Raw genomic sequence first — 14376 nt, 5'->3', positions numbered from 1 at the left:
CACCCCCCCCGCTACACACCCGCTTCTCTCGCCCCCCCCGTACCCCACACCCGCTCCTCATCCCCCCCCAGCTCAGACCCACTGCGCGCCCACTCCTCCAACCCCACCCCACGTACACACTCACGGGGCCGCGCACAGCCCCCCCCAAATTAAGTAACCCTCCACCGCACTTACCTTACCCCACAGCTCACCCCCCCGCTTCACCCCTCCCCTAACCCCTCTCCATCCGGGGCCGACCCATAGACAACCCCCCCCCCAGCAACCCCCGCCGCCCCCCGGGCCCCCACCCCGGGCCCCCACCCCCAGCAGCCCCCGCCGCCCCCCGGGCCGCCCCACCGACCCCCCAGCAACCCCCGCCGCCCCCCGGGCCCCCCCACCGACCCCCCCCCCCCCAGCAGCCCCCGCCGCCCCCCGGGCCGCCCGCTCACCTCCACCACCGCCCCGCACTGCCGCCGCCACCGCCCGCCGCGCCGCCACTCAGGGAGGACCCCGCGCCCCCTTCCCCCCCCCCCAAACACCCTCCGGGCTGCCCTCTGCCTGCCTGAGGGACGCCGCCCATCCCGCAGCCCCTGCCCGCGCTTTCCCCGCTTCCCCCGCCCGCATGTCCCGCTTCGTACGGACCAGACACATCCGAGACCTCGCGGTGAGCGGAGAAGGTGGAGGGAGGCGGCAGGCGGCGTCGACGGAGCGGACAGGCAGAGCCGCCGACAGCCGCGGGAGGGGCGCGGCGGGCGGGGCCGGCGCGGGCAAGCCCCCGGGCGGCCTCTCCCTCATTCGACCTCGCGCGCAGCAAAGATGGCGGCCGCGGTGCGCGCGATCGGCAGCCTGGGGCGGTTCATGGCGGCCGCCAAGTACAGCCCGTCCCGCCGCCCACCGCCCGCGGGTGAGACGGAGCCGCCGGGGCGGCGGCTGCTGCTGCCTCCTGCGCCTGGGGGCGGGCGGGGGACGGGGGGCGGGCGCGGCGGCGGGGGAACGGGCGCGGTCTGTCGGGGGGGTCTCCCGGCGGGAGGGTGTTGGGGGGTGGGGTGGGGGGCGGGGGGGGGGCAGGGGTGGCCTCGGGGGTCAGCGCGGGGGCTGTGAGGACCGGGGTGTTACCGGGGAAGGGTCTCTGAGGAGCGGGGGGACGTTCCCGGGGGGCGTGTCGCCGGGGGAGCCGTGGGGTGTCCCGGCGTGTGTGTGTGTGTGTGTGTCCCACGTGAGGGTGTTGTCCCCACGGCCTGTGACTCGCTGGTGTGTCCTTAACCACCCCCCTCGAAGGTTTCCCCAAGGCAGGGGGCCGTGCCTCCGTGGTCTGGGGGCCAAGGGGGGTCGGGGGAGGTGGGGTGTTCCCCCGCGGGGGAGATGTTCCGACGCTGGTCCCCAAGGTGGACTGGCCTTTGTGTCCCAGTGTCCTTAACGTGGGCACATTTGGGGAAACCCTGTATGGCTCTGAGGGGGGTCCCTGTGACCCTGCACTGGGGGCAGGGGGGGACCCTCCACGCAGCGTTGTCCTTGGGATTGGAGCTGATCCCCAGGCAGAGAGTGTCCTTGTGTCCTCACACGTGTGCGTGTCCCCGTGTGCATGCCGGAGCAGGGGGGTGGAATGTCCCCGTGTCCTTGGCCGTCTGGATCCTGGGGCTGTCCTCCAGGCAGACAGGTGTGTCTGTGGGGAGGGGGTGTCCCCGTGTGGGTGGGGAGAATGCCCCCAGGCGCGCTAGCATCTCCAGGCACCCCATGGCCTGTCCTTTGTTTCCGTGTCCAGGCGTCTCAGCCCTTGCCTGATGTTCCTTTGCCATCTGCCGGCCCAGGCGGGGCCGTGGCACCCTCCTGCCTGTTTGCAGGGCCGGGTTGCGGCGCTTCTTTGCGGAGCTGCCGAAACAAGGGGGCACCAGGTGCCCCTAGGAAGGCTGAATTACAGACTGGGGGGGGTCAGAAGGGACCTCTGGAGATCATCTGGTCCAACCCCCTGCCAGCGCAGGTTCACCCAGAGCAGGTCACACAGGAACGCATCCGGGCGGGTTTTGAATGTCTCCAGAGGAGACTCCACAACCTCCCTGGGCAGCCTGTGCCAGGGCTCTGCCACCCTCAGAGTAAAGAAGTTCCTCCTCATGTTCAGGCAGAACTGACTGTGCCCCAGTTTGGGCCCGTTGCTCCTTGTCCTGTCACTGGGCACCACTGAGAAGAGCCTGGCCCCATCCTCTTGACACCCGCCCTTTAGATATTTATAAGGGTTGATAAGGTCCCCTCTCAGCCTTCTCTTCTCCAGGCTGAAGAGCCCCAGGTCCCTCAGCCTCTCCTCGTAGAAAATGCTCCAGCCCCCTCATCATCCTCGTAGCCCTCCCCTGGCCTCTCTCCAGTAGCTCCCTGTCCCTCTTGAACTGGGGGCCCCAGAGCTGCACGCAGCGCTCCAGAGGAGAGGCGTTGGGCGCTGACTCTGCACTTCGAATGGCCTCGGGCTCTGTTCCCGACGCCCCACCGCAGCCCGGCGGCGTTTCGCTGGAACCTGCTGCCGGCCTCAGCGCCGCGCCGGGGCGAGCCTGTGCGGGCGGCGGCCGCGGCGGGAGCAGGGAGCTGCGGGGACTCCAGCGAGCGCTCGGGCTGCCAGTGGTGGGACTGGTCACAACGAGCAAAAGTCTTTATCCCAAACGGTCCCGGAGCGGCTGCTGGCGTTAACAGCATCACCCTGCCCTGCCAAAGCGTGGGTGAAGCTGGAGGGAGCGCGGGGGCTGGCCCGACCTGCTGGGCCGCATGCCGGGGGCCGGCGGGTTCCCGGGGGGGACAGGGGAGCTCAGGTTGTTCCCGGGGGGGACAGGGGAGCTCAGGTTGTCGGGAGTTTCCCATCTCAGCGCTTTCGGGTGCGGGCTGGGAGCGTGGGCGGGCGTCCTGAGCTTCGGCTCGCTCTCTCTGCTGCTGCTCGGCTCGCTCCGGGGCTGCAGGAAGGCTTTTCCCCCAGAACCGCCCATGGATGCTGCTCCCAAGACAAGCGGTGTGTCGCGGCCGGGTGAGTGGCAGGGCGGGAAGGGAGAAGCGCTGGACGGGGAAGGAGCCGAGGAAAGAGAAAGTGGGAAGCAGCGAGTCCTGGCTGGGCTGTGTGAGGGGGGTGTTTTTGTTCTCTGCTGCACCCAAGCGCTGAGAGCCCCGCAGTGATGGTGTCCCCGTCTCTAGACGGTCTTTTAATTGGAGAGGGTGAAACAGTGAAAGTGGAATCGACACTCGGGGCCTTTGGTTCTGCAGTGAATGTCGGTGACACGGCGGGAGCGTGCCCCTGGCCTGCTGCTGCCTTCAGCAGCTTGGGGGAGGATTTTTCTGGCGCCGATCTTGGCACGTTGCTGCGGTCCTGCCGAATGAATTGATGCCTAAAGCAGATGTGCAGTGACTGCGACCAAGTGAACGTGCTTTTGGTTTTAGACGTGTTTTCCCACAAGTGTTCTGGGCTTTGAAATGCAGCCCTGTCAGGCTAGAGCAGCCTTGCTCAGATACTAAGCAGCTGTTACTCTAACGACCGTATCTTTCCCACGAGGGTTCACAGTAAAATGAGGTGAGATTTGTTCAGTTGTGCCCTTGATTTTATTTTTTTTTCCCTGCTCCGTATCTTCTGTTTTGCTGGAACTGAAAGGCAGGGTGGAATCCAGGGTGTAAGGTTTCCTGGCAGCGTCTGTTTGGGAGCTGGCGTGAGAGAGGAAAGCACGTGAGACCGCGGGAAGAGAAAAAAGTTCATTAATCCGTTCACTTTGAATTTGTAATTGAGATCGTGTGTCTTGCACGGGATGCGGTTTTTTCTACACAGTGCTTTGCTGTCGGGAGTGTCGGGGAGCGGCGTGCTGCCTGCCTCCCCCCAGCCCGGCCTGAGCAGGGAGGAAAACGCCGTCCCTTGGTCCCTTGCCTCGCAGCTGAGCTGTGTTGGGCCGGATTCTCCTCCCTGCCGTGCCTAGCGCCGTGCAGCCAGAGGGGGCTGAAGGGCAGGGATTCAGGCCTGGCCGCCTTAGAGTAGCGGGGCTGTGTGGCTCTCGTTGGGTTGAAATCCCGCCGCTAAAAGCCCATCCCGCTCCGCCGAGGAGCGCCTGCCAGCCCAGAAGGAGCTGGGTTTTGTGGGAAGCGAGCGCTGGTGCTTGATTTTTCAGGAGTACCTGGCCTGAGCGGGCGAAAATGTTGCGGGAGATGAAGGCTGGCGACAGCGGCCGCAACCTGGGTGTTGTCCTGGTCAAAAAAATACCTCAGAGCAGCCTCGGAGCAGAGAGCAGTTCACTTGGCTCATCAGATGGCCTCGTGGGCACGTGGCGGGCGCGCGGACACCCGGCCCCCTCTGCCGGGACGGCCTGACGCCGAGTTTCCATCCCCGCAGCGTCGCCCCGGGCTCGGGGAAGGGAGCGCAAAGGTCGGTCCCTGCTGCCAGCGCCGGAGGCGAGGTGGGGAGAGGGCCAAAGGGCGACGAGCCCCGGCCCTGAGCCCGGGTCACGGGGCTGTGGGGAGGGGGTGAGCTGCGGGCTGAGGGTTTCGGCGGCTTCTCTGCCTCCTGGCTGCCGGTGGTGGGAATGGCTCAGCCCGGCGCGTTTTACCGGCGTTGAGCATCGACCTCCCCCGGCGCCGCGGCCGTCCCAGCCGGTGGAGGTGCACATGGTGCTTGGGAAGGAACGTGCTTGCCACATTCCAGGCGGGATTCAGCCTAGGTCTGTGTTAGAGGGTCCTCTCGGCCAAGGTCAAGCCTGAATGGAAGTGAAATTCATTCATGTGCTGAGAGACCGTCAGGCCGAATGGGATTTCTGAGCAGGAGAAGGAGATCGGGGGTTGGTGAGTCGGAAAAGTGGCATTTCGTGTGTGGGCAGAACTGGGTCGTCCCGTGGGCTGAGTTCTGAGTTTGTCTGGGGGCTTCCTCGTGTCGTTAGCAGAGGTGGGTCCAGTGTTTTGCGGACAGATGGAGGCGAGAATGAATACTTGGCGCGCTCCTCCCGTGGCAGGCCAGGCGTACGGCCCGAGGGCTGCGAAGGGATGCCCGGGGTGGCACCCCTCAGCGGCACAAGGGTGTGTTTTTTGCAGAGAGAGCCCAGGGCAGTGGGTTTGCTCTGCCGAGCGGTTCCCTCCCGGGCTGGACACTCTCCGAAGGGCAGCGCGGTCTCTGGTTTAGCACGTGGAGGAGCGTCGGACTGCGCGCGCTGAGGGCGACCCCCCGGTGTCACCTGCTCCCTCTCTTGTCAGCGCTTTGGGCAGGAGGCTTTGGGGTTTGTTTTGCTGCCAGCTTGGCGGTGCTGGCGTTGGAAGCCGCGGTGTGAAGGTCACCTCGGCAGCGCGGCATCGGCTGAACTCTGGTGGCAGCACAGGTCAAGCCGCAAGCGAAGGAACCGGCTCGTACTCGGGATTTTCCGGAGCGCTGTGCTCAGCAGATGAGGGGAGGCGGGAGGATGCATTTGTGGAGAGCTAAGCCGAGACTGCTGGGGATTCCTTTAACATCTGCAACGTCTTTTCCTCAGGTTATGCGTGCCGTGACATCTCCACCTCCACCGCTCTTCAGAGTAAGTGTAAAGCTTTTCCGTGCGGGTTCATTTCCTTCCCTAGAACCCGCTGGGCGTAAGCTGATGGCACGTTTCTGTTTGTTTCCAGCCAGAACCCACGTTAGCTACGACATCAAGGGAGACGTCGCTGTTGTGCGCTTCAACTCGCCAAATTCCAAGGTAGGGTTTTAGCTGGCTGTGGTTGAGGGGCGCGGCAGCGGCAGGGATAGCAGTCGTACGGAGAGGGCGTAGAAAACTCTGATTTAAGACCTTTAAGTTCCCTGGGAAACTCCAGGCCTGTCAGTCTGACCTCCGTGCCAGGGAAGGCCGTGGAGCAGATCATCTCAAGGGCCATCCCAGAGCAATGTGGCGAGCAGGCCCGGTCAGCGTGCGTTTACGAGAGGCAGGTCCTGCTTGACGAACCTGACCTCTGACCAGCTGACCTGCCTGATGGGAGGGAAGGGCTGTGGGCAGTGTTTACCTCGACCTCCGTGAAGCCTTTGACACTGTTTCCCACGGCGTTCTGGTGAAGAGCCTGGCTGCTCCCGGCTTGGACGAGCCCACGCTCCGCTGGGCGCAGCCCTGGCTGGACGGCCGGGCCCAGGGGGCGGTGATCAGCGGGGTCGGCAGCTGGCCACCAGGGGTGTTCTGCAGGGGTCGGTGCTGGGGCCGCTTCTCTTTAACGTGTTTGTCAGTGATCTCCTCAGGGAGTTTGCAGGTGACACCAGGTTGGGTGGGAGTGTTGATCTGCTGGAGGGCAGGGAGGCTCTGCAGAGGGACCTGGATGGGCTGGAGCGATGGGCCGAGGCCAATGCCGTGAGGTTCAACCAGGCCAAGTGCCGGGTCCTGCCCTTGGGTCACACCAGCGCTGCAGGCTGGGGAGGAGCAGCTGGAAAGCTGCCTGGCGGGAAAGGAGCTGGTTGACAAGCAGCTGAAAATGAGCCGGCAGTGTGCCCAGGTGGGCAAGAAGGCCAACAGCCTCCTGGCCTGTGTCAGCCATGGGGTGGCCAGCAGGAGCAGGGAGGGGATCGTGCCCCTGGGCTCGGCACTGGTGAGGCCGCCCCTCGAATGCTATGGGCAGTTTTGGGTCCCTCCATACAGGAAAGACCTTGAGGTGCTGGAGAGAGTGCAGAGAAGGGCAATGAAGCTGGTGAAAGGCCTGGAGGATAAGTGAAGAGCGGCTGAGGGAGCTGGGGCTGTTTAGCCTTAAGCAAAGGAGGCTGAGGGGAGACCTTGGTGCTCTCTACAGCTGCCTGAGAGGAGGTTGTAGAGAGGTGGGTGCTGGTGTCTTCTCACGGGTAATCCATGACAGAACAAGAGGGAACGGCCTCGAGCTGCACCAGGATGGGTTCAGGCTGGACATTAGGAAGAATTTTTTCCCTGAAAGGGCTGTCAGGCATCGGAACAGGCTGCCAGGGAGGGGGTTGAGTCGCCGTCCCTTAGTGTGTGTGAAGGTTGTTTAGATGTGGTGCTTGGAGATGGGGTTTAGGGGTGTACTGGGTAGAGTGGGGTTGATGGGTGGGCTCCATGATCTCAGAGGTCTTTTCCAACCTGAATGGTTCTATGGTTGTGGGAACTTTCCTAACCTGCAGCCTTTCAAAGTTGTGAGCAAAGTAGAAACAGGAAAAGGAGCATTTGGGCATTTAATGAGACACCTGAAAATGCCTCGTGGAAATACTTTGTCTGTACTGAGCTAACTGGTCTCTGTCACTGACACAAGATACCACTAAATCACACAAGATACCGCTAAATCATAGTAAGTTCTTGGATTCAGGATGGTTAAGGAGAGTGTCTATTAGAGGGGAAAAAAAAAACAGCTGAGAAGCTCATAAAATCTGTGTTTGAGGTCACAAACCCACTGTTGGTGAGGTTGAGGAGGAACTCCTTAATAACAGGTTGCTTGATGACCTGCTGCAGGATTTCATCTTGGAGGGTTTTTTCCGTATCGTGACACAGGATGAACTAGCTTTCACAGCACATCTGGGCTCAGTTTGGGCGCCCCAGAAGCGTTATAGTTGTGCCAAGCAACGGTCTGGCTCTTGGGTGAATTCCTGCATGGTCTAGTCGTTTGGTTTGGTTTTCCGGAAGGCAGGTCTTGAAAAGCTGTGCGGCTGCTGCTCCTCCTGCCTTGGCAAATCCGTTCCGACCGACCGTTGGGCTTTGGCTTCCTGGTGTCAGCCTGTCGTCCGTGCGGGTTTTCTGATGCTGGGGTGACGGAGTCCCGTACTGGGAGGTCACACGCCGCTGTCTCCTGGGCTCCCTATTGACAGTCCTTATTCGCTGCTTCCAGGTGAACACTCTATCCAGGCAATTCAGCGCCGAGTTCACGGATGTAATGAATGAGATCTGGGCCAACGAAGCTGTCAAGAGCGCCGTCCTCATCTCGTCAAAGCCAGGCTCTTTCATTGCTGGAGCCGATATCGAGTGAGTACCGGGGTGACAGAGCTTCCTCCGGAGTCCCACGTCCAGGGCCAGGGGTCTGGTGGGTGCTGAAGTCCGAGGGCTTTGTCACTGACGTCCCCCCGGGGTGAGGCAGGGAAATCCCCGGCGCAGGACGCCTGCCGTGCTGCGGGGCGGCTGGGGCCGTGGTGAGGAGGAGCGTGGCCCGTCGTTAAACCCCCTTGGGCGGCAACGCTTGGTCCCCCCTTCCTGCGTGCCGGGGGGGCAGCCAGGGAAACCCGTCCCAGCTGCGGGGTGAGCATTGTCCCTTGGGCTGGGACACAACAGGAGCGGATCATTGACATGCAGGACCTCATCCGAGCTGGGCTGGCGTGCCCGGCAGCCCGCCAGCCTGGCCCCTCGGTTAGGCAGGGTTTGGCTCTGTGCCACCGGGAGCATCCGAGCGGCCTCCCGGGCGATTCGGCATGGGTAGCTCCTGCAGGGGGTGGGACGAGCCGTGGCGGGGGCTCTCCCTGGGACCCGGGGTGCCGTTGGCTCCTAGTCCTGACATTGGGCGGGACAGAGTGGTTGTCTGAAGACACGGAAAGCCACAAGGCTCTGAGGAAAGAAGGTCGCTTACAAATAGGCCCTTCGAAACCTCCTCGCCGTTCTGGCTGGCCTGGTGCAGGGGCAGAGATGTGATGTGTGTCGCGGTGGGGAGGAGGCAGGAGCTAGAGCCGGTGAGGGGAGCGAAGGGCCAGGCCGTGTTTCAGAGCTGCCTGCCGCTCTCCACGCCATGAGCCTCCTGGCAGATGCTGGGTAACCGGCCCAGGGAGGCTCGAGCTGGCGGAGCGCAACGTCAGGGCACCGGCCATCTGCTCCTCTACAGAGGGATCCCGGGCTCTCCCCTCCACCCTTCCTGGCAAGTGCTTTGAGGCTTCCCGTGGCCCTTCCTCCTCTCCCCCAGAGGCTTTCAGAGCTCTGACACAAGGAAACCCATTCAGGGCCTGCAGGCGCAGCCCGGTGTCAGCAGGCAGGGGCTGAACCCGCTGAATTTGTAGTCGCCCAGCGTTGTCTGCTCATCTGAGATGGGGGGGGGGCGTAAATGGCTCTTGCCTGTCTGCCGGGCGCTGGAGCTTTGTGGGAAAAAGAGGCACAGGCTCGTTGAAGCGCTCTCGTTTGACTGCTGTTTTCTCCGTGCTTTTCCGATTCTGATCAGCCTTTCTGCCTCACTGCAGCATGATTGACGCCTGCAAGACTTCTCAGGAAGTGACTCAGCTCTCTCAGGAAGGACAGAAGATGCTAGAAAAAATAGAGCAGTCTCCAAAGCCCATCGTTGCTGCCATCAGTGGCTCCTGCCTGGGAGGAGGACTGGAGGTATCCAACAATTCCGGCTCTGACGAGCAGGATTGGGAGCTGGTAGTGCCGGGTCTCTCAGCTTCCCAGACAGTGCCTGCAGGGCTGCTGTCTGTGAGAAGGATTGGAGACCTGACGGGGGTTCGTGACATCCATTCAAATGAGTTTGTGGCAAGTTAGTGGCTCGGTTGTGCTTCAGGGCTCTGCCACGCTCATTCTCCTGCTTCTGTTGAAAGGGAGCTCGTCAAGCACGAGTCCGTGTGGGCCAGGCTAATGTTTAGATTAGAGCGTCCCAGGGAAATCTGGCTGTTTCCGGCAGGCATTGGATCTGGATAAATGCTGCTGGCAGAGCCCAGGCTGGAAATCGCTACTTTTTGCATGAACTGAGTCTCTCGTATCCCAGTGACTTTGTTCTTTTAGAGGTGGTTGTGAGAGGGGTGAGCGTGGGGGACCTGGCCAGGCTGCGCCCTGGCCTGCACGCTCTGCTCCGTCGCCTGCCACTTCGGCCGGGTGCAGTGGTTGCTTCCTAATCTCCAGCTAGGATTTTGTAAGCTGAAAGACTCCGGTAATTCCTGGAGCAAAGCTGTTACTGGGACAGAGTGACCTTAGGGGAACAGAGTCTCCTCGGTTGCGCACTGATTGCTCAAGCAGTCACAGCTTTTTACAAGCGCCGGTGGCAGATCTTGGTGGTCCAGTGATGAACCAAGAGCTGTGGCTGATCTGTAAATCACAGAACGGCGGGGGTCGGAAGGGACCTTTGGGGATCCCCTGGTCCAACCCCCCGCTAAGGCAGGGTCACTACAGGAGGTGGCACAGGACGGCGTCCAGGACACTCCCCAGCCTCCCTGGGCACTGCGCTGAGACCATGTTCTCGGTGCGGTGAACAAATTTAGCCCGTGGTGGTCAGGTGAGATTTTAAAGTAGCTTGGCTGTTCGTGCGTGCCACAGCCGCTTGCTGTCAGCTGCCTGCGCTTCGCTGGCTGGAAGAAGCCATCAGTGAGCACAGAGGGAGTGTGGGCAGCTGAACTGGGGAGCTGGGGACGCACTGGGAGGAAAGCTGAGGCGAAGGGTGGAGACCTTTGTGATGGATGCCCGGTCCTTCTGCGGTCTCTCACAGGGAAACCTTTCGTTTTCTCTTCCTTTTTTAAGGTTGCCATTGCCTGCCACTACAGAATAGCAACGAAGGACAGGAAAACAGTCTTGGGAACACCTGAAGTGTTACTGGGTCTCCTGCCAGGGGCGGGGGGTACTCAGAGGCTGCCAAAGATGGTAAGTAAGAGGAAGAACCTGACTCGATAGCCCCTTCTGCTGCACGGCCTGCTCCCACTCTGAAATCCCCTTTCTGCCCTTCCAGGTGGGCCTTCCTGCTGCCTTCGATATGATGCTGACGGGAAGGAACATCCGTGCTGACAAAGCGAAGAAGATGGGTCTGGTTGACCAGCTGGTGGACCCACTAGGTCAGACACGATGCCTCTGAGTTTCTTGTCCCTCCACCTTACTGCTGTAGGTGGAGAAGCCCCCGGTGCAGCCAGCAGCCCGGTGGGGGCAAAGCCTGCGGCCTGCAAAGTGCTCACCCCGCTCTGCAGTGCCGCCTCCCTCCCCACCGTGGGGGGCAGGTCCACAGGGGCCTTGACCCGCCAGGCTCCCGCTGAAGCTGAGCGGAGAGGGAAAGGTTAGCACGGAGGGCAGGCCTGCTGGCGCTCTGGTGTACGGATGAGCACCTCCATTCCTCCTTTGTCGTGTCAGAGGGACTGAAAAGGGGAATAGATGACCTTGGTCTACGTTTCTGCAGCCTGCAGGTGTTTATCTCTGTGACAAAATGTGGAGAAGCAGGCAGCCCCCGTGGCGTAGGTGTTCTGAGTTGCAGCCGACTTTCAGTGGGATGGAGAAATCCCCTGCAAACTGCAGGCTTCCAAGCGCTGAGTGGGCTGGTGAATGATTTCTTGCCTCTGCTGTTCCTTCACTAGGGGGGCTGTCTTGGAAGGTGGCTAAAGGGAGGGGCAGACCCTCCACAGCCTCCTCTGAAAGGTCTGAGCGGCTGCAGGCAGGAGTTGGAAGGGAAATCCCTGCTCCAGCTTGGCTTCCCCAGGCAGAGCATGGCCCGAGCACCCAGGTGGGCCTCAGCTCCTGAAGCTGAAGGGGCTAAAACCAGAAGGCGCTGCTGCCTGCCCTGAGAAATGCCAGGGAAGCCCTTGTGGCTGTTGTGTCCCACACGCCAGCGTCCAGCTGGAGGAGGGATCCTGAGCTGTGTTCTCGCCGATAGAACGCACCAGTGGTACCCAGGCTCGAGTTAAAATTGACAGAATCCACTTCACCACCGTGTGCTTTCCTAAACATGAGCTGGTTTTTAAGAGCCAGCGAATGTGGCTTTTTATAGCCATGATCACGCTGGCTTGCTTAAAGGAAACCTGAACTTTCTGAAGAGCTGTTGGGGATCCTAGCTGAAACCAGACAAGCAGGTAGGAGGAACGCACAAAGCCAAATGACAGGCAAACGCCGGGGGCATTCCCTGTTTATTGCAACAGCAGCCGGTGCCAGAAGGCTTTCTGCTGGGTATTCTCTGTCTCTGGGGGAAAGCAGCTTTAACTGGGGTGATGCTTTAACCGATTACAGAAAGCTTTGAAGGAGAGAGACAGCGTTAGTCAGGAGGCGATTTCAGGGGCGCAATCAGTTCCCCTTCACTAGGGAGCTCTGCAGGGTTCTCTCGATGCATTACTGCTGGGCCCAGACCGAATTCTGGCATGTGCCGATTCTGTGAGAGCAGCTGCGAGTCGGCAGCTCGGTGCTCCCGGTGAGGGCACTACCAGACGGTGAGCAGTAACGCCGGGAGAGTGAACCCACAGGCGCGGTTCGATGGCCTTGCCTGAGTGGGTCTGGCAGCTCAGACTGACCAACAGCTCTTTCCTCCAGCTGTAGGATCCGAGTCCAGCGCTTGTTGGCGTTGAACGCCCAGGGTAGTGGGAAGGCGGAATCTGGTGCACTTCAGGTCACTAAAGCTGAAGGTCTCGGACATGCTGTCTTGGAGTGGGGGGAAGAGAATTTGGAAGCTGATACGGTTCGAGCTCGGAAATCCCAAATGCTCTCAAACTTCCAATAAATTCCCCAAAGTCCCCTGGGCATTGCTGAAGAGTAGATTATGCAGTAGCTCTGGGTTAAGGTTTCTGTGCTGCCTGTCCGATGAAATACATTGTTTTGGTTGGACTGTTCTCCCCTAGACTGGCTCTGACGTGCTGCCAGGGCGTGAGTGAGACTTCCTAACAGTGACTCTGCATGGTCTGGTCAAAACAGACGTGCTTCTTTATGAGGTTAACGGCTGGACTTGATGATCTTAAAGGTCTTTTCTGACCAAAACGATTCTGCTTGCTTCTTGCCAAGAGACCCTCCAGCAGGCAGCAGTGGCAGGGGTGGGCTGAGCATACGCTCTCAAGTTCTTATGCAGAGAGGTGAAACCTTGCTGTTGAAGCCCTTGGCTCTTGGGGGAGGGGGAGAGTAGTGGGAGGTGGAAGAGGAAGGGCTTTCTGCTTTGCTGTTGTCCTTTAACTGGGAGTAGGTGTCTGCTGCGGTGCTGCCTTAGCTCTGAGGACTCTGTGCAGCAGCTACGTGCAGTCAGAGCAGGTTATAGCGAAGTTAGTGGGGTTGCCCAGCTGTAAGGAGCCGGAGTTGTAGCCTCAGCAGGTTTGTGCTGTTGTTCAGAGGGAGCCCAAGGCCATGGGTTCAGCTGGTGGCCCTGGGCAGAATCGCTGGGCCTTGCTCTTTCGTTAACAACTCGCTGCATTTGCCTCCAGCAACTTGGCTCAGCCCTGTGCTCCGTCCGCCTGTACCGACGAGTCCTGTGCCTGGACGTTGGGCAGCCCACCCTCAGAGATGGCTAAAACTCGTCTTGTGGTGGCTTGCTTCCTTGTTTGTGGGACAGCCTTACGTTAGCACAGATGGGCCGCGAGGCTGGCTAGTGGTCCTGCGTGTTGCAGTCGCTAAAGCAAGTGAGAGATGTCTGTGCCTGAGACCAAAGGCTGAGGTTTCACTGGACATCAGCTCCAGTACAGGTCATTTTCGGGGACATCAGCTCCAGTACACGTCATTTTTGGGGACATCAGCTCCAGTACACGTCATTTTTGGGGACATCAGCTCCAGTACAGGTCATTTTCGGGGACATCAGCTCCAGTACAGGCCATTTTTGGGGATGTCAGCTCCAGCACAGGTCATTTTCAGGGACGCCAGCTCCAGCACAGGCTGTTTTCGGGGACACGGTGCTTTGTAGCTGTTGCCTGTGTGTTTCATGGCAGCAGCATTGGCGCAGCGTAGCTGTGCGGACTTGCTGTGCGGCATCGGGAGGGAGAGGCGCACCAGGAGGGCGGGCAGGCAGAAGGCTGCAGGCGTGTTGAGGTACAGGGGTGGTTATGCAAAGGAAAAGGTTGAGGAATAAAGGGCACAACTTGCCACAAGATGAAACAGAGATCCAGGGGGGTGACGGGAGCTCCGTCCTCGGCGCTGTTCAGCGACGGGCAGAGCGTGGCCCTGAGCGCCCTGCTCTAGTTCCGGACGTGGGTTTAACTTTGAGCAGGGGGTCAGAGCGGGTGCCCTCCCGTGTCCCCTCCCAGCCAAAGCTGTTCCTGTGAAAGCAGTGTTGCTGTGTAAGTGGCCTGCTGCTGTCTGCTGCCCCTGGGAGCTGGCGTTGCTGTGCCGTGGATATTAAATGCCGGGGGGCCTTCGTGTAGGTGCTGCTGCGCCTTTCCGTCACGGTGTGCAACGAAGAGAAGGCAAACGGGCGGGGGGATAGCGGTGGCAGTTCCAGGGAACACCCCGCTGCTGTCTCATCCTCGCTCCTCTGCAGCGTCACCCACCAGCCACAGCTCTTGCTGCGTTTCCTCACGACTCCTCTTTGTCCGCAGGGCCGGGTGTGAAGGCGCCGGAGGCACGGACGGTGGAGTACTTGGAGGAGGTAGCGATCGGCTTTGCCAGGGGGCTGGCGAACAGGACCGTGTCTGCCAAAAGGTCCAAAGGGCTGATCCAGAGTAAGTCTGTGGGTGTCACAGCCCCGTCCCAAGGGACTGCGCTGAGTACAGCCCGGCTCTGCGTCTCGGGGATGTGCTCGTGCTGCTGCTTAATTCCGTTTTCAAACTCCCTTCGTGCTGTAACCGTCTCTTGAGCCAGGCGGGTCGGTAGAGAAGACCGTGCT

At 60.9% G+C, this 14376-nt stretch overlaps 1 protein-coding gene across 1 annotated transcript in view; it reads left to right on the top strand.

Moving 5' to 3' along the window:
* The first annotated feature begins 795 nt into the window (after window positions 1-795).
* Window positions 796-14376, top strand: part of HADHA (hydroxyacyl-CoA dehydrogenase trifunctional multienzyme complex subunit alpha) — a 28777-nt gene continuing 15196 nt past the window's right edge. The window contains exons 1-8 of the mRNA XM_086461757.1: window positions 796-883; window positions 5445-5486; window positions 5575-5645; window positions 7756-7889; window positions 9083-9221; window positions 10350-10469; window positions 10555-10657; window positions 14090-14212. Coding sequence (XP_086317883.1) covers window positions 796-883; window positions 5445-5486; window positions 5575-5645; window positions 7756-7889; window positions 9083-9221; window positions 10350-10469; window positions 10555-10657; window positions 14090-14212 — 820 coding nt within the window. The remainder of the gene's footprint in view (window positions 884-5444; window positions 5487-5574; window positions 5646-7755; window positions 7890-9082; window positions 9222-10349; window positions 10470-10554; window positions 10658-14089; window positions 14213-14376) is intronic.

The sequence above is a fragment of the Leptosomus discolor genome, chromosome 2 (assembly GCF_034619465.1).
Source record: "Leptosomus discolor isolate bLepDis1 chromosome 2, bLepDis1.hap2, whole genome shotgun sequence".
NCBI lineage: Eukaryota > Metazoa > Chordata > Aves > Leptosomiformes > Leptosomidae > Leptosomus > Leptosomus discolor.
The sequence above is the reverse complement of the archived record's forward strand: the minus strand, read 5'-3'. Positions and strand labels throughout refer to the sequence as shown.